The sequence below is a fragment of the Leptomonas pyrrhocoris genome (genome assembly GCF_001293395.1).
Source record: "Leptomonas pyrrhocoris isolate H10 chromosome Unknown, whole genome shotgun sequence".
Lineage (NCBI taxonomy): Eukaryota > Euglenozoa > Kinetoplastea > Trypanosomatida > Trypanosomatidae > Leptomonas > Leptomonas pyrrhocoris.
This window is the reverse complement of record NW_015438357.1, coordinates 133634-150953: the sequence shown is the minus strand read 5'-3', so window position 1 is coordinate 150953 and position 17320 is coordinate 133634. Positions and strand designations below refer to the sequence as shown.

Sequence of the window (17320 nt, the reverse complement as noted above, 5' to 3'; positions counted from 1 at the left end):
ACCTACTTCGTGTCTTGCGTTCGTTAACACAAGCACTTCGATCTGCTTCTGTGATATTTCTAGTTATTTCGAACGATATTTTTGTTAGTAGAACATGCTGGAAATAGCCAGGAAGAGAAGGCAGCATCAGTGCTCGTCTTTCGCCGAAAAAAAAAATGCACTGGTTTCTTGTCATTATTTTGGGCTGCTGCTTTCTTTCTTTTCTTCATTTAACCCGATAAGTTCACAGCTTTGGGAAAGTGGCTGCGACACATAAAAGCGCGTGTGTTTCTTCGGCAACGTTCATTTTATTTCGTTTTTCTATACTTGCGCCATCAATACAATTTGATAGCGTCGTTTTTCCAGTGTTTCCTCTTCTGATCGCCTAGTAAGCGCTTTCGCTTCCTACAGCGTCATCTTTTCCCTACTCCTTCCTCTCCCTTTTTTTTTTCGTTGCAGAGTTGTCTTGTCCGATTTCAGTAGCCTGCCACGGCTTCTACTGAAGACAAGAAGGATTCGAAGCGTTGATGTTTCCTTCTTCTTTTTTTCTTCCTATCTTGTGACCGCTTTCCTTTTTTACACTTTTCAGTGTCTCTGTACCTCTTTTCTTGTCCTTCTCTTTCTCTCTCTCCGCGGAGGCCCACACGGATTAACTTAGAAGGAATTTCGCTTCTTTCTTTGTTTTCCTTGTGGCCACGTGGCATTTTCTGACGAGCGGGCGGTGGAATGAAGTGCACCGTTTTTCTTTCCCTTTAATAATGTCGACAGGCATCTGTTTTCTCTGATCTCTTCGTGTCCTTTTTTTCCCTTTTTCTGTTTCTGTTCTTGGGCCTTGTGAAAGCCCTTTGCTTTTCAACCGTGCTGTCCACCCTTTCGTGGACGCACATTTCTGCTATTTTGTCTGTTTTCGTTTACATTCTATGTATCTGTCTGTGCTTCCTTTTACTCGAGTCACTGTACCCCCCTACCGCCACGTCTCCGCCCTATTACCTGCGTTTCCTTCCAGTTGCGGGTTTTTTTTTTTCACCTGGAAGGGTCTACCTCACACACACACACTCATGGGGGCTGCCGACCGGACTGGGTATTTGTCTCGATTCATTGACGCATTAGGCTACACTGCATTGCCGCCCTCGCGGTCTCATGACAACGTGTTGTTTCTTCACAACACGCATGAGCATCATAATCGAAGTGTGGCTATTTGCTGGTGCGCACACTGGCGCACAAATTTTGTTGTTGTTACTGTTTTTCTCCCTTGTGATTTTGTTTTGTACTGTTCGCCAGCCAGTTTCCCGGTGTGGTTGGTGTATTTCGCGTTCTAGTCCGCGTTCGTGGTGATGTATTTCGTTTCATCGACCGAAGATGACCCAAATACTGTTTGAATAAGAGAAAAGAAGACGATGAGGTGGGCTACATCCTTGTTTTCCACGTGGAGACGTCGTTGATGATGTGGAGCATTTCTGCTGCTAAATGTGCCTTTTCTTCCCGTTTCTATCACGGCGCGACAAAAAAGCAAAGAAAAACGGGTCATTTTGAATCCTGTACTCTTTTGCATGCTTCTTTTTTTTTGTTGTTGTTGAATAGCAGTCCCTTGATTTTTCTGCTTATCTTCCACCCTCCTCTCCTTTTCTCTCACTCCAATGGAGCGCATCTATACAAATACATATATTTGCTATCTCCGTCGTTGCTCCTCATACACAAAGCGAATGTTTCTGCCGTGTTGAATTATTGTCCTTCTCCTTCGAAAGCTCGTGGATTGTACTCCTCTTCTTGCGCAAAGGTACGACCTTTTCTTTTCCGCTTACGGGCACACCTTGTTTTTCTCTCTTCACATTTCTCTTTTGGTGTGTCTCCGTAGGCGTTGGACCTCGCCGCCACATCCCCCGCTACCGTCCTTTGACAGGTGTACAAAAACGTAGTACCGCAATGTATCGCCGATTTGCCGCCGCGCCACGGGCGCCGTCGCGGTGCGCAGCGGCGTCTCTGGTGCTTTCCCCGCGATTCATTCGCGGTGGTTCCTCCGTCGCGCCATGCTACTCTGCACTCCGATTGGCGTCTTCTTCACCCAGCGCCGTGAAGAGAGAGTTGTGCTCCCCTATGCGTCTTCCTGCCGCTGTTTTTGGAAGCGGAACTGTAGCATCCTTGCAGCCCGGCGGCACGCAACGCCGCTTTTTCTCCTTTACCACCCGGACCTCAAACACGCAGAGAACTACCGTTTCTGATGCAAAAGCGACTCCGTCCTCTCCGGCAATAACAGTCGAGAAGTCAGCAATGCCATCGCCCGCCTCCGCTTCCGATCTTGCCTCGCCGGTCGTCGATCCGGCCGCCAGCGCCTCGCACGTAGAGGCGCAGCGGGACCTCGAAGCAAAGCTGATCAAGCTGCGGCAGCTCTACCTCGAGCCCTACGACTCGGTGTATCATTTCCTGAACCCGCTGAAGAGCACGACGCCGATGGTGCTAATGCTGGGCAACCACAGCTCAGGCAAGTCCACATTGATCAACTACCTTGCGGGGCGTCAGATTCAGGAAACGGGTATCGCCCCGACCGATGACGGGTTCACGGTGATTAAGCGGGATACCTTCGACATGGACGCGGACGGGCCGAGTGTGGCGAGCAACCCGAAATATCAGTACCAGTCCCTGCAGCAGTTCGGCATTGCGTTTGTGACCCACTTCAAAATGAAGACGCGCAAGATGCACGAGACGTCGCAGGTGCCGATGGACATGGTGCTCATCGACACCCCAGGCATGATCGACACCCCGCTGCACAGCAGCAAGTCGACCATGGTGCCGCCCAACGCCGGCGATGCGATGTACGTCAGTGACCAGACCCGCGGCTACGACTTTCTCGGTGTGACGCGGTGGTTTGCGCAGCAGAGCGACGTGATTCTGCTCATGTTCGACCCCGCCAACCCTGGCACCACAGGCGAGACGCTCGACGTCCTCACCAAGTCGCTTGCCGGCTACGAGCACAAGTTTCTGCTCGTCATGAACAAGGCAGACCTGTTTGAGAAGGTGACGGACTTCGCCAGGGCGTACGGTACGCTGTGCTGGAATCTCAGCAAAGTGATGAAGATGAAAGACATCCCACGCGTGTACACGACGTGCACCCCGCTAGGTAAAACGATGAGCGGAGCAGCAGGGTCGGCGGCGAAGCCCCCGGGCAGTGGCAGCGCCACCACCATGTCGGATGCCGAGTTGTCTCGGCAGCGCAACGAAATCGTAGGCGAGATCATGTCTGCCCCGATCCGCCGGATGGATAACTTAATAACGGAGACGGAGGACAGCGCGCGCAACCTTCTGCTGGCCGTACGCGCCGCCAAGGTCTTACGCCAGGACTACCGCCAGCGGGAGCTCGTAGTCTTCTCTGCTCTCGCCGCGGTCTGTCTCTTCTGCCCTGCTGTGGCAACGCTTCTGTCTTCTGTCAGCCTTGCCGGTACTCTCATACTGGTGCCGCTGTCGGTGGCGGTGGGCTGCGGCGGGTTGATGGTGGCGCGGGCGCACTTGAAGGAGTTCGAGCGTCACCTCCTCGACTCGTCCGATTACGTGCTGAGCCGCCTCTTCGCCTTCAAGTCGCGCACGAAGGACGTGGAGCTGCGCTGGCACCGCACCGTGAAGCCGGAGATGATGCGGGTGGCGACGATCTACCACGACAACGGCGCCAACGGCGTCACGGCGCTGCCGACGTGCTCCGCCCGGGCCTGCCGCGGGATGGAGGCGGTCGTCAATGATGAAATCCCCTCTCTGCGCCGCGCCGTCGCTGAGTACAAGGAGTCGTACTTTCGCGGCAGCGGCAAATCCACCAGTCGCGCTATCGAGTAAAATGCACTTGGGAAAGAGTGGTGAGGAGCGGCGAGTGACATGGAATTCAAGGACAGTTGACGAATAACGTCCGTCGAGCACATCATAAGATCTTAGAAGAATGTTGAGGACGGAGGACGACAGCACCAGTTTTCGCAGCTGATATGGTTCTAAGAGTGAGAGAGAGAGAGAGACAACGGGTGAGAGAAGGAGCCACGGCACCCATAGGGGAGTAACTGGCAGAAGTGGGTCACTTTATGTCTGTCTGCCTGGGTTGTTGTTTACGATGTGCGGCTGATGAGAGAGTGCGTGTTGGTGGTGGGACAACAATCGGATTGGCGCTGGTTCAACGCAGTTGTTTTGCTTTCTTCCTGTAACGACAACTTTTCTGTCTTGTTTGTTTCAGCCGTTGTATCACTCAACTTCAACTACTTTTTTCTTTGAATTTGTGTAGGAGTGTCCGTGGAGCTGCGATCTTTATCCGCCTTCTCATTCATGGTAGCACGTTTCGTTTCCTTCCTTAATATATGTTTTTCTCGTTCACACACTAGGTCCGTTGATACGCCAAGCCGATATTCAAGCACTTACTTAGTCTCGCGTACCGTAAAGATGCACCTACGCAAAGTGGTACATGTCAGCTCACCCTTTTTTTCGGAAGTCTCCTGGCAAGTTCAGCGGAGGCATGCACTTGAGAGGGCATCGCATAGGCGCTTCTGGGGCGTCAATCTTCTCTGTGGCAGCTGTAGTAGTGCTGCTTATAGATTGCTCGTTCTTGCTTTCCACTCTCGTTCACCTCTGGGGTTTTTTTGTGCCTGCCTCTTTTTTTTTTCTCTCTGTAGTTGCCACCATTATTGTAGCAGCAAACTCCTCTCAACTATTTATTCCTTTGCGTTTTTCTGTCATTTTTTTGATATAATCGACGCAAGATGCAGTACGTGATTCAGTCGTCCTCCATCCTCTCCGCGGCGCTGCTGCACGCGCTGAGGGACGTGCTGGGCTTGTCGGACGCCTTCATGGAGACGGCCGCCGAGGGCCCGCACCGTGTCACGCTCAACGGCGAGACCTACAGCGGTCTCCAGTCGGTGCTGCTGGCGATGCGCATGCAGGCCTCCACCCCCGCGCAGAAGGCCTTCTTTGGCAACCGCGACACGGAGGAGGAAGTGGCCTTGGTGAACCAGTGGGTGAGTGCGGCGTCCATCTTGGACGTTGACGCAGCCCGCGCCGGTCTCGACCCCACTGCCTCGGTGGCCAAGTCAGTGTACGCCGAGGTGGAGAAGATTCTGGCGTCGACCCCAAACGGGGGCGCGCAGCACCTCACCGGCAGTCCGCGCGCGACCATCGCCGACCTCCTCGTCTACGCGGCAGCCTTCAACCACCCGATGCACGCGCAGGTGCTGCCGACGACGATGGCGTGGGCCGCCCACGCGCAGGAGGACGCGTACGTAGTGCCAGTTCGCACGGCCGCCGTGTTGGTGCAGCACAAGGCAGGCAAGTCTGCCGGCGTGGCTGCGGCCGGTGACAAGGCGGATGCGATGTACGTGAAGCCGTCTGAGGAAGAGATTATGCGCCGCCGAGCGGAGAAGGAAAAGGCGAAGGCGGAGAAGGAGGCGGCGAAGGCTGCTGCGGCCGCTGCTGCGGCGAAGGGCAGCGACACTTATTCGGCGATTGCGGAAAACAAAAAGAAGGGCTCTGCCGGCCCCAGCACAAAAGGCAAGAAGGCCGAGCTGGACTCCACTAGCATCTGCATCCGAGTTGGTCAACTGACGAACCTGCGCCGCCACCCCGACGCGGATCGCCTGTTCATCGAGGAGATGGTCCTCGGCGATGAGACTCGCACCATTGTCAGCGGCCTGGTGGAGCACTACGCGCAGGAGGACCTGGAGGGGACGTACTGCTTGGTTGTGTGCAACATGAAACCGAAGCCGTTAATGGGTGTCACTTCGCAGGGCATGGTGCTGTGTGCCAAGAAGGAGGAAAAGGTGATGTTGATCCGTCCGCCGGCGGGCTCGAAGCCTGGCGATCGCGTTCTGTTTGGCGCGAGCTTCGACGCTGCCGTGGCTGCCGCCCCTCCGCCGGAGCCGGTCTCGGGCAACAAGATGAGTGAGGTGCTCTCCCACCTGCACACGAACAGCGAGGGCGTTCTTTGCTGGAAGGAAGAGCCTGCTGTGCACTCCTCTGGCGAGAAGATCAGCATCGCAGAGATGCCGAACTGCCCGGTGAGCTAAGCGAAGAAGAGAATCGTAAAGCAGGAGAAAAAAGCTTTATATGTTCGCAGGCATTCTATGATGATGATGATGTGCGTCGTTGAGTGATGTGTGACGAACGGAAAGCGATGATTCCTGTTGTTGTGATGAAAACTACAGTAACGAAGGCAACTTAAAAGCCTTGAATTATATGAGCTGGAGGCAAACGGCTCCCCTTTTTTTTTCCTTGAAGTTTTGTCTCCTCAGATGGAGATGGTAGCTGGGGACCTGCGAAAGCAGGAAGTTAAGCCGAAACAGCTGTCGTTTAGCAGCATCTATGTGAGGGGTATTCACCATGCACACTGACAGCAAAGGTACTTTATTCCCTGCGAAAGCGACGCTTAAGAAAAGGTGAAGGAAGCCTATCGCGACGAGAGCCGCGACGGAGAGGCAAAAAAAAAAAGCGACTACAGTTGTGAAATACTTAAAAGAGGAACACATGCGGTGCTTGCATATTCCAGATGCTGGTGGTTTGTGATTACACTCAAGTAGGGCATGAGGAAAGATCTTCAGCTAGTGTACAAAAAGAAGAAGCAATAAACGTTTTTCAAATTGGTATGTTTCAGACGTTGGAAATGCCTTGACGAAAAACGGTGTGCGTGTGTGATGCCAGTGCCATCGCATGTATTCTCCTTTGGTCTCCTTTTCGATCCACGCTCTATGGCTGTTGCAAACGGCGGAGTTTCTCTCACTCTCAGTTGCCCCCTCTCTCTCTCTCCAACCGTAACTGTCTTCATTTCAACCTTTAACTTCTTCTTTTGTTTTCGAAACCCTTTCGTTTTACATACGCGTGCGCTATCATTTCAGCAGTTTGCGAACGTTTTAGTCAACGCATCCAACATGGCGTCCAACATCACTGCCGAGCGCTACGAGCAGCTCAAGAAGGAGCGCACGTTCCACAAGTTCACGTTCCGTGGGCTGGAGATCGACCCCCTGCTTGCGCTGACGGAGGAGGAGTTCAAGGCGCTGGTGCACGCCCGTGCGCGCCGCAACATGAACCGCCACGCGGACCGCCGCCCGCCTGTGCTGCTGAAGCGCCTGCGCGAGGCGAAGAAGCACGTGAAGGTTGGCGAGAAGCCGAAGGCGGTGAAGACGCACCTGCGCGACGTGGTGATCACGCCGGAGATGGTGGGGTCCGTTGTGGCGATCTACAACGGCCACCAGTTCAACGCGGTGGAGATCAAGGGTGAGATGATCGGCCACTACCTGGGCGAGTTCTCGATGAGCTACAAGCCCGTGCTGCACGGCCGCCCCGGCGTTGGCGCGACGCACTCGTCCCGCTTCATCCCGATCAAGTAGAGCGTTGCACAGCTGTTCTTCTCTGCGCGTGGGTGGAGTTTCTCGATCTGCGTGGGCGCGAGATGAGTGGGTACCCGAGATTTTTACATGAGTCCGCATACTCGATGATTTACTTTACTTTTTTGTTTTTCCTTTGACAACATCCAAAAAAAAAAGATAATTAATAATGAAATGAGAACGAGAAACGCGTGGGGCATGGATACGGTGTGGCGCACTCGAGTTTGTTTTCTCGCGGCGGGGCGCTCACGAAGAGTTCGAAGGCGTTTGACGAATTCTTGTTGAAGCAACAAAACGACCCACAAACTTTTTTTTCCCCGGAGGAGGTGGCTGAGCTGTACGGAAGCGGTTCGCGTTGCCGTTAACTGTTGTGGGCGATGAACGTTTTCCTATATGCTTCCGTGTACCTCCTCGATAACGCATTTTTCTTTTCTCTTCATCAATGTACATTCGCTGGTCACGTTGACGCGCATTCCTTCGTTAATTTTTCTGTTTCTCTCCCGTCTCTCGACCTAACAGTTCCCCCTTACAAAACGGTATCGTTGTTGTGTTGCGGACGGCCCGGTGTTTACGCTGGTTTTTGGTTTTCTCGTCTTGGCTGGGGTTTTTGCTTTAACAGTATTGTCCTGGTCTCGTTATGGTTGTTCGCGCAGCGGTAACAACGACGCATCATCACTCACACCGACCGATTCAGCATCTACATCTGCTAGTTCTTTAAATCTTTAAGTACGTACAACACGTCTCCTAATAAGAAAACAGGAAAACAAAAGCAAGAGGGAAGAAAAATGCCTCCCAAGACGACGAACAAGAAGAGTAATAAGGCGGTGGCCCGCCGCGACCACTTTGACGAGGCCGCCATCGACGCCCTCGTCAAGGCCATTGAGGGCAAGGCGAAGAAAGGCACGACCAAGGTGCAGAGGAAACAGAAGGATAGCAAATCTATCATGACCGCCACCGAGGCGCAGAACCACATGCTCGCGGAGCAGATGCGCAACGCCTTCCTGGCCCAAATGAAGGAGCAGGCGGCGATGCCGGACCCGACGTACATCAACGTCCCCGTGCCGCTGACGGAGGAGCAGAAGAACTGGCAGGAGGTGGCACCGAACAAGTACATCCGCTACGAGCAGTTCCAGGGCAGCGACGAGGAGATGAACTTCATTGTGAAGCTCTTCACCGAGGAGCTCACCGAGCCCTACAGCAGCTTCACCTATCAGTACTTCGTCTTTGGTTGGCCGGACCTGTGCATTACGGCGTACGGCGTGGAGAGCGAGGCGAAGCCGGAGGCAAGCGTCACGGGCGAAAAGGTCGGCGCGGTGGTCTCCCGCGTGACTCGCAAGCGGGCCGGCATGCCGCTGCGGGGCTACGTGGCGATGTTCGCCGTGGTGCCGGCCTTCCGCGGCTTCCGCCTGGGTAGCCGCCTCGTCTCCCTCACGGTAGAATTGATGCGCAAGAAGGACTGTGATGAGGTCTATCTTGAGACACCGACGTCCAACGATCGCGCACTGGGGCTATACCTGAATCTTGGCTTCGTCAAGACGAAGTTCCTCCCTCGCTACTACCTGGACCACTCCGATGCGGTGCGCCTGAAGCTGTGGCTGAAGGATGCGGTGCCGAAGAGCGTCGCTGAGGACATGAAGGAGGAAGCGCAAGAGAAGGAGGAGTAGGAAGACAAAGACAAAAAAAATTTCCATTCTCGTTCTTCTCCTAGGTTTTTTTTTTTGTTTACAAGTCCATTTGCACAGCGGCATTTGTTAGCGCCTTCGTGTGGGGGATGTGAGGAGTGTCCAAGAGAAGAAGAGAAAAAAAAATAGCGTCGCACGCATCTTTCACAGAGTCCGTTGTCGTTTTGTTTGCTTCCGGTTTTTGTTGGTGAGTAATTGTGTGGGTTTTGTGTGAACTGAACGCATTTATTCCAAGGTATATATATTTATATCTTGACGATGAAGTGCAGCTGGCAATTCCTTCCTTTGTCTCGTTTGTTTTATTCTTTCCTCCGTACCCAATAGCGTATGCGTACGGCAAGCAGGAAAGTAGGAAAAGAATGCGCACGGGGCTGTCTTTAACCGCAAAAGGCGCCTTTTTTTTTTTGAAGTCCTTGCCATGGTGTGTTTGTGAGATTTTTTTTTGTGTCATTTGTGAATCGTCATGAACCACCGTCGTTTTTTTTTCTCTTAACCGGGGCAGATCTCCGCAAGTAGTGTTGGAACCTTTTTCGTTGTTGTTCCTGTTGTCTCTCGCTCGGAGCTTCGCCTTTTCCTTGCTGTTATATATATGGGAAGATCTCTCGCTGTTGTTCGCCACACCTTTTCTCTCCGGTTTTCGTCTTCGCTGTTTTCACTTTTACATATTAAAGCTGGTTGTATGACGCTGATTGGGTAATTAAACAACACCAACAAAAAATAGCAGATCTCCGCAGGACTCGTTGTGACCGTATCCCCTCGGGTTGTGGTCGCTGAAGGTCTTTTTTTTTCTTTGCCTGCAAAGAAACGAGACGCTTTATAAGCGGTATGAACAGGTGCTTCGGTTCCTTGTGTGCCGTATTTCTGAGGCCTGCTAAGGCTCCTTATTTTTAGGGCGCTCTCGAAATAATTTTAAAAAGTGCTCTCTGGGAAAAGCAAACAAAGACGAACCGGAGAAGCGTTGCGTGAGGGAGATGATGCGTCGCTCACACACGTGTCTGGAGAGCTGCCCCTATTCTTACCCTCACTCCTTTCTTTTTACCGTTTTTGTTATCTATCGCTTCCTCCTTTCCCTGCCCTCACCCTGCCTCCTCTTTCAAGCGAGAACCGTTACTTTGATGCAGCTCACCACCAATTGCCAAAGAGAGCGAGATTAAAGGAGACGCACTCTCTGCCACAGCACGCCGCCATCACCTACTTTTTTTTCTGGCACGTTGACAGCGAAGTTGCAGCAACAGCAACGACAACCGCAAGGCGTCGGCAGATTTGTCAGTGCGTTGGGCAAGAGGGGGCTTTGACGGCTCACTGCACTGAACACTACAAAAGCACTGTCGCATAATCCGGAAATCTTCTCGACCACAAAGAGACACCTTTTTTTTTTAATCAGCTGTGTCTTGAACTCAGTGATGCACGGCCGAACACATCCCAACTCCCTCCCCGCCCTGAAGCGGCGATTGTCGCCGAAGCCGGCGGCATCGCAGGCTGACTTCCAATCCTCTCCTCCTCGCAAAGGCATCTCTCGCACTTCTGCAGCGGGCGAGGCGGCGGCGATGCCGGCATCCTACGGACAGCCCTGGGCGACGCCGGCGACCCTCGACTCTCCCCAGGCCTTCCTCCCACAAAAGCATCAGAAAAGTGCAGGCGAGACCGTTACAGGAGGTCCCAGCGGACGGTCACGCACCACCGCCACTCCGATAACTTCGACATCTCCGCTGCTCAGCACTCCCACGCCGGTGGAAAAAAACGTGGGTGCCCCGTCTGTGCGCTCTACGCCTCACGAAGGACAAAGCCTGGCGACGAACAGCTTCGATGCTGCCGGCTCTGGTTATCGCGCCGTCAATCGCACCTCAGAAAGTGCGTCATTTTCTGCACACGTCGCAGGCGTCACGTCTACGGTGCGGGGGGAGCGTCTGAAGGAGCTGGAGGATTACGTCCTCCAACGGGCCGGCCGTCATGCGATAATGACGGAACGCCAGAAAGCCGTGCAAAAAGCCCTGTCTCTCCTGCCGACCCTCTACCCACAATTGACGAACATTTTGGACTCCGTGCAGCGGTACACCGAGGACATGGCCGCGCAGGTGCGGCACGCCGACGACGACAAGGCAGAGGCGCTCCGCCAGCAAGAGCAGAAGCTCTACGCCAAGTTCGAGACCTTCTTTGAAGGCAAAATCAAAGAGCTGGTGCTGGCGCGGCAGAAGGCGGAGGCACGCGCAGAAGCCGAACACGCCGCGGCCTATACCGTTCGCAAAGAGCGCGACACGGAGCTGGTCGAGGTGAAGGAGGAGCTGCTGGAGAGACTGAACGAGTGCGAGCACACCGAGGACCAGTTTCGCGACTTCCGCCACCTCATCGCGTCTGTCTTCCAAACAAACCAGCAGCTCACCTTGCGCATCGACCAGCTCGAAAGCGTGCTGGCGCGGCACCGCATTGACATCCCTCCGGCAAGTACGGAGCTCTCGGCCTACAAGACGTCGTCGGAGGTGCAAGAGACAGGCGCCGGCCGCGACGGTGCCAACGGCGGTAATCGTGGCAACAGCGGGACGGAGGTGCGGGCGCTGTCCACGCAGGTTTCGGTGGCCTTCCTCGCAGCCACGAACAAGGAGCTCGTTAAGTCCCGTCTCACCCTTCAGCAGGAGCTGCTGCACTCTGCGTTTGACGATCACTCGGCTTACCGCCTTCGCATTGCGGGGCTCTCCCGGGAGAACGAGGACCTCACCTTCCGCATCAGCGAACTGGAGGAGAAGGTCAAAGACCTCTACACCTACATCCACGAGAAACGCTTCTTCACGCAGGTGGATGAGTACGGTAACGAGACGACGCCTCTGACGCCGCGACCGCGCGATGTACCGCTGGCGCTGCAGTCTGAACTCGGCATCGAGCTCCGCCACTCCACCGCCGACATTCTGACGGAGCTGTCGACGGTGGCGATCAACATGAAGCATCAGCTGAATTCGGCGCTGTTGCGGGCACGGCAGCTGCACATGCTCTCCGCGTGGCTCAACGAGGGTGACATCACCTGCGGGGACGCTGCCAGCGGTGTTGGGGTTGTGGGGGCGATGCTCGAACACGTCGCGGAGGCCGCCGTCATTCCGGTGTTCCCGGTCGCCTCGTGGCCTTCGGTCCCGCACTTTTTGCGCACGAACGTGTCGCCGGAGGTGCGAAATTGCTTCTGGACGGAGGCGCAGGCGGGGTGCATCCTGTACAACTTTTTTGTCTCCTACAAAGCTGTTCGTGGCCGGGCGCGGTTCGTGCGCGATGGCAAGATGCTCGCCCCACGTGTGTATCAACCTTTTGAGCACCGCCGCGTGTTGCTGACGCGACTGGACGCGAGCAAAGCAGAAGCGGCGCAGTCGGAGGAAAAGATCCCGTTTGGTTACGTCGTCTCCCAGTTTGCGCGAGAGGTGCTGATACAGCTGTCGCCGCAGAGCACGCAAGACGCGTTGCCGCTGGTGCTGCCGGGCACCATTACGACTCGTTACCCGTTGAACCCGCCTGCGAGGGGAGCGGCTACTGCTGCCGCTGCCGCTGCCGTCGAGGCCGTCAACTCAAAGCGCAAGAAAAGTGTGCCAGCCAGAAAGATAGTGGACGGAGAGGTCGACGAAAAGGATTGCGAGTGGGCGGAGGCCGCGCCGGTGGTGGAGTTGGATTGGACGCGGTTCACCTACAACATGTGGTACGCGGCGATGCGCTACCAGCAGACGCAGCCGCTGTGTCAGCTCTTCGTGGACCTCGTTGATGGACGGCTGCCGCTGGAGACCTTCGACGTGATGGAGAACGTGCTGGCGCGAGTGCAGCGGCTGGTCGACCAGCTCGACAACGATCGCAGCCGCCGCTTCTCCTACCAGCGCCTCGTGAACGGCGTCGTGCGCTGGGTGAAGGACGCCGGTGCGCAGGCGGTTCTGCGCGGAGTCCAGGCCGTTGTGCAGTCCTTTGAGAGTCACCACAGCGTCATCCACGGCGGCACCCTCAGCCCGCTGGACCTTTTCGCGGATGAGACGTACTGCGATCGCGAGGAGATGGTGTCGTCGCTGCCGACGGAGAAGCACGAGCACAAGCAGCGCAACACGGTTGTGCGGGCGAGTGGGACCGTCTCGGCGGCAACGTCGGCGGTCCCTGCGACGCAGGAGAAGCCCAGAACCCCGCTGCCCGGCTCACTCCTGATCCGTCAGCTCCCCTTACCGTCGGTAGGGCGGGGCGTTGTGTCGTCCTTCGCCCTCGCCCCCCTCGGCGCGACCGCCTTTGTGCGACACTGGCGCAGATTCGTCCGGGACGCGCTCGAAGAGGTGTACACCCGCATTGAGACGGTGCTGGCACCGCTGGTGGAGGAAAGCGAGGTGGTGATTGGGCTGCACCTTCTGTCGGTGCCACGTGCCCAGGCGGTTCTAGCGGAGCTGGACAACTTAGCGTTGCAGGCAGCGCTGCGCTCCGCTGTGTTTGGTGGCAGCACGTCCGCCGGCAGCATCTCCTTCGATCTCACCGGTCACAACCCCGGCGACACACTGACCGGTGCGAAGCTCGTGGCGGAGGCGGCCGACCTGCTCGGCGTCCACGGCGTGGCGCGGAGTTTTCTCAAGCTGCTCGAGTCCCGCCGAGGGGCTCAGGAGGAGAAGAAAGTCGTCGAGCGGCAGGTGGCAACGGAGACGGTGATGAAGGCGGTGAGTCTGCTCCCCCGCTTCAAGCGCTCCACTCACTTTCCCTTTCAGCAGCAAAGCGAGGCGGCTGCGGCTGCGCTGCGCCAGGAGCTGGAGGCGGCGGAGGACGAAGAGGAAGGCCCCGGTGTGGACGGTGGGCCGAGCTCCACTCTCCAGCAGCCCCTGTTGCCAGTCTCGAAAGGGAGTTCACCGTCGACAGAGAAGAAGAACGGTAAAGGTGGTGGTGGCAGCAAGGTGAGCAAGGAGAGCGCAAAAGCAGCTATTCCGCCACGAAGGAGTGCCAAGAAGTACTTTGCGGGTAGTGTTGCGAGTCCTACCGATGCAAAAGGTGGCCTGCTGCCCAACACATCAGAACAGGGCGAATCGCGCACTTCTTCTCAGCGGCCAAAGAGGAGCAAAGCGCTGAAGAAGTCGAGCAGCGCCCGCCTGGTGGACGATTCAACGTTGCCGGAGTTGTCGTCGCAGACGGGGCGACCTTTCAAGGTGGGAAGCGCCACTTTCGCTAGTGACTTATTGTCGGCCTCGGAGGAAGGGGAGCTGGTGGAGTGGTATCGGCTGCGGCACATGCTGCGCCAGACGATGCCTGATTTCCCCTTTCTGCTCTTCCAGCCAGACGCGTACGAGCTTGCCGAGGAAGCCGAGGCGTTGTCCGAGTACCCAGTGTTGAGGGCATTTGAAGAGTCCCCTCCAACTGACGTGAAGGAGAAGGAAAGGTAATTCCTCTCGTCTTTTCTCTGTTTTTCCTCCGTTCATACCGGTCGACTGTGGAAACTTTATTTGCTCGGGTCCACCTGCCGCCTATCGTTTGGGAGGGATGCGCCAATCTATTAGATGTATATTCTGAACATTGTGGTTTGCAGGTGAAAAAGTGCTCGGAATGCCAATTGTTGTTGCGTTCTTGTTTTTTTTTAAAGCCTTTTTCTGTTGTCGCTTATCTTTGCTTGGAATCTCAGCCGATGTAAACAACAAAAACCTTTTTATCCCGTTTTCGCAGTCGTTTCAGCTTCCCGAAAAAAGATAACCTCAACCTTTTGAGCTTTGTGTGTGAGATTTTAAAGGTGAAACGCACAGCGCATACGTGCGGCTTTTTCACTTTTCTTTCTTGGTGAACAATGAACCTCCAACGATTGGTGTGTGTGTGGGATGCCAGTGCCATCGCAGTTGCCGCTCCACCTTTACGTTCTCAGTAGAGTAAAGCGCGCGTAGCTCCCCATGGAAAGATGTGCAGCGCGCCATTCATTGATCAGTAAGGAAATGCGGGCAACTGTGCAAGGAAGTACCGCAAAAGAAAAGAAGCGTTTTTTTTTAAACCTTCGACGACTTGCCGTTTATACCTCTTTGATTTTTCCTCTCTCTTCTTCCCCAATAATTCACGCTTTTTTAAATTATAATACCTGTAATGCGAATTACAATACCATGTGCGCCTGCCTGCGCACATCTCCATCTTGTTGCTCTTTATATGCGCTTCTTTCCACTTACCAAAAAAAAAAACGCTAGTCAACGCATCCAACATGGCGTCTAACATCACTGCCGAGCGCTACGAGCAGCTCAAGAAGGAGCGCACGTTCCACAAGTTCACGTTCCGTGGGCTGGAGATCGACCCCCTGCTTGCGCTGACGGAGGAGGAGTTCAAGGCGCTGGTGCACGCCCGTGCGCGCCGCAACATGAACCGCCACGCGGACCGCCGCCCGCCTGTGCTGCTGAAGCGCCTGCGCGAGGCGAAGAAGCACGTGAAGGTTGGCGAGAAGCCGAAGGCGGTGAAGACGCACCTGCGCGACGTGGTGATCACGCCGGAGATGGTGGGGTCCGTTGTGGCGATCTACAACGGCCACCAGTTCAACGCGGTGGAGATCAAGGGTGAGATGATCGGCCACTACCTGGGCGAGTTCTCGATGAGCTACAAGCCCGTGCTGCACGGCCGCCCCGGCGTTGGCGCGACGCACTCGTCCCGCTTCATCCCGATCAAGTAGAGCGTTGCACAGCTGTTCTTCTCTGCGCGTGGTTGTTGTTCTACCGCTCGCGACAAAGGTCCTAAAGGCGCCTTCACCGCCGCCCGTTAGGTGCAGCGGCCGTGAGCGACGGATTCGATGACATGGCTGATGAAGACCTTTTTTTTCGTATTTTTTTTATTTCACTGTTTCGAAAAGAAAAAAGCGAAGCAAAACGTAAAAGATGCGGTCATTTTTGCCTAAAAGTGCAGCGATGCATTTTTCTCTGCGAAAGCTCGTGTTGGAGTTGGCTCGAAAGAGGGAGTCTGAAGTGGCGCACAACGGTGATGGTACGTCGAGGGTAGAGACCGGCTGCTCCATTCTCAGGCGCCATCCAACAACTCAGAAACAGCCTGCTCGTTTTTTTGCTTGTTTGCTTCTCCTCCTTTTCCCATTTCCCTGGAAGCTGCTCGCATCGTTGGACCTGACGCAACGTGCGGGCCGTCTCGGTTGCCAGTGCAAGTGCGTAAAATGAAAAACTTTCTCTTGACGTTCCCGTGAAGTGCCTTCAATGAATCCTCTTTCCACGTTCTTTATTGTCGCTGTTTCTTCGCTTTGTCAGCTCCGCAGTTCTATCGTTCATGTGAGGATTCGAGAAACACTTCAGAGAATCGTCCGAGTTGTGTTTTTGAATATCTGTCTAGCACCAATAGCGTGCGAGGTGGCAACCCGTTTGGGTATAACAAACGTTATCACACTTGCTGGAAGTGTGGCAAGTGTTTTTGACACGTGAAGGAAAAGGCTTTACCTAATGACTAAAACTGACTGAACTGCCAAAATAGGCAAAAGAGCAGCTATTATTCTGAAATACCTGTTCAGGAACTATAAGACCCCCCCCCCTCAAAAGCCGCATTCAGCTGCTACATCACATATATAAGTAAAACTTCAGCCTGAGGCACCTCCGACTGTTGTAAGACTTTCTAGCACATCATAGAACAACGCTCCGTGGGAAGAGTATCAGTAGTCCGTTGAAGTTGTAGTCTTCTGCTCTTTTTGCGTCGTGGCTCCAGAAGCCTTTACAACGAGTGCAACACGCTGTAGTAACCTGGAAGACAGATAAAACAAGACGGAAAGCAGCAGCGGAACCATTAAGAGCCGAAGTATGTCTGTGCCTTTTAACGCCCGCCTCGCATTAGAGGCAACGGCGCACAAGGAGCACCGCGAGTTAATTCTCCAGCAACTAAAAGGATTCCAGGAAATTCTGCGCGCGTATGTGGAACTGAAAGCGGCCCTCAAGCGCGAACGTGCAGCGAGCGCAGTTAAGAGCCCACATCACAATCAAACGAACGAAGCATCGCCTTCCCCGAGAGAACACAACGAGGCAGATACACATAATGTTGAACAGGCACCGGTATTTAAAGCCCTCTTCCAGAGCCACTCAGCTTCTACAACTTCCGATGACGCTGACCATCGCATCGATCTAAGAAACAGCGAAAGCCGCGAAACCCCTGCTGCCCGTCAGCAACAGGAGGAACCAATTAATTCAAGCGCCCCTGAGAAACACGGCAATCCAGCAGAAAAGCGACAACACCGCAAATCTCCCGAGTCCCAGATACCGCAATCTCCACATACCACCATAGCAACCAGGGATACAAACAAGGGCACTGAACGACACAGCAGGAGAGAAATACCTCTCGGGGCTGAGCGCGAGGAGGAGAGTAGACAGGAAGACAACCGCGTGGCTT

At 54.8% G+C, this 17320-nt stretch overlaps 6 protein-coding genes across 10 annotated transcripts; all 6 read left to right on the top strand.

The window, feature by feature from the left end:
• Positions 1 to 1621: 1621 nt before the first annotated feature.
• ABB37_00043 (putative mitochondrial hypothetical protein) lies at positions 1622 to 3798 on the top strand (the record flags this gene model as incomplete). 2 transcript variants are annotated; one of them, XM_015796076.1, is made up of 1 exon in its annotated part: positions 1622 to 3798. In XM_015796076.1, exon 1 carries the CDS (start codon positions 2248 to 2250, stop codon positions 3796 to 3798), a length of 1551 nt encoding a protein of 516 aa, XP_015664084.1. In that variant the 5' UTR covers positions 1622 to 2247. The 2 variants fall into 2 exon arrangements, with proteins under 2 accessions (XP_015664084.1, XP_015664083.1); XM_015796075.1 differs by having other exon boundaries at positions 1679 to 3798.
• An 817-nt stretch (positions 3799 to 4615) lies between these two features.
• ABB37_00042 (hypothetical protein) lies at positions 4616 to 6002 on the top strand (the record flags this gene model as incomplete). 2 transcript variants are annotated; one of them, XM_015796074.1, is made up of 1 exon in its annotated part: positions 4616 to 6002. In XM_015796074.1, the coding sequence occupies exon 1, from the start codon at positions 4704 to 4706 to the stop codon at positions 6000 to 6002; it is 1299 nt and encodes a 432-aa protein (XP_015664082.1). In that variant the 5' UTR covers positions 4616 to 4703. The 2 variants fall into 2 exon arrangements, with proteins under 2 accessions (XP_015664082.1, XP_015664081.1); XM_015796073.1 differs by having other exon boundaries at positions 4703 to 6002.
• An 824-nt stretch (positions 6003 to 6826) lies between these two features.
• ABB37_00041 (putative 40S ribosomal protein S15) lies at positions 6827 to 7319 on the top strand (the record flags this gene model as incomplete). Of its 2 annotated transcripts, none has more annotated exons than XM_015796072.1 (1): positions 6827 to 7319. In XM_015796072.1, the coding sequence occupies exon 1, from the start codon at positions 6861 to 6863 to the stop codon at positions 7317 to 7319; it is 459 nt and encodes a 152-aa protein (XP_015664080.1). In that variant the 5' UTR covers positions 6827 to 6860. The 2 variants fall into 2 exon arrangements, with proteins under 2 accessions (XP_015664080.1, XP_015664079.1); XM_015796071.1 differs by having other exon boundaries at positions 6830 to 7319.
• Positions 7320 to 7834: 515 nt separating this feature from the next.
• On the top strand, positions 7835 to 8980 carry ABB37_00040 (hypothetical protein; the record flags this gene model as incomplete). Its single annotated transcript, XM_015796070.1, has 1 exon — positions 7835 to 8980. Exon 1 carries the CDS (start codon positions 8102 to 8104, stop codon positions 8978 to 8980), a length of 879 nt encoding a protein of 292 aa, XP_015664078.1. The 5' UTR covers positions 7835 to 8101.
• A 1115-nt stretch (positions 8981 to 10095) lies between these two features.
• ABB37_00039 (hypothetical protein) lies at positions 10096 to 14364 on the top strand (the record flags this gene model as incomplete). Of its 2 annotated transcripts, none has more annotated exons than XM_015796069.1 (1): positions 10096 to 14364. In XM_015796069.1, the coding sequence occupies exon 1, from the start codon at positions 10402 to 10404 to the stop codon at positions 14362 to 14364; it is 3963 nt and encodes a 1320-aa protein (XP_015664077.1). In that variant the 5' UTR covers positions 10096 to 10401. The 2 variants fall into 2 exon arrangements, with proteins under 2 accessions (XP_015664077.1, XP_015664076.1); XM_015796068.1 differs by having other exon boundaries at positions 10119 to 14364.
• A 779-nt stretch (positions 14365 to 15143) lies between these two features.
• ABB37_00038 (putative 40S ribosomal protein S15) lies at positions 15144 to 15617 on the top strand (the record flags this gene model as incomplete). The annotated part of the gene is made up of 1 exon (XM_015796067.1): positions 15144 to 15617. Exon 1 carries the CDS (start codon positions 15159 to 15161, stop codon positions 15615 to 15617), a length of 459 nt encoding a protein of 152 aa, XP_015664075.1. The 5' UTR covers positions 15144 to 15158.
• Between the last annotated feature and the right edge of the window lie 1703 nt (positions 15618 to 17320).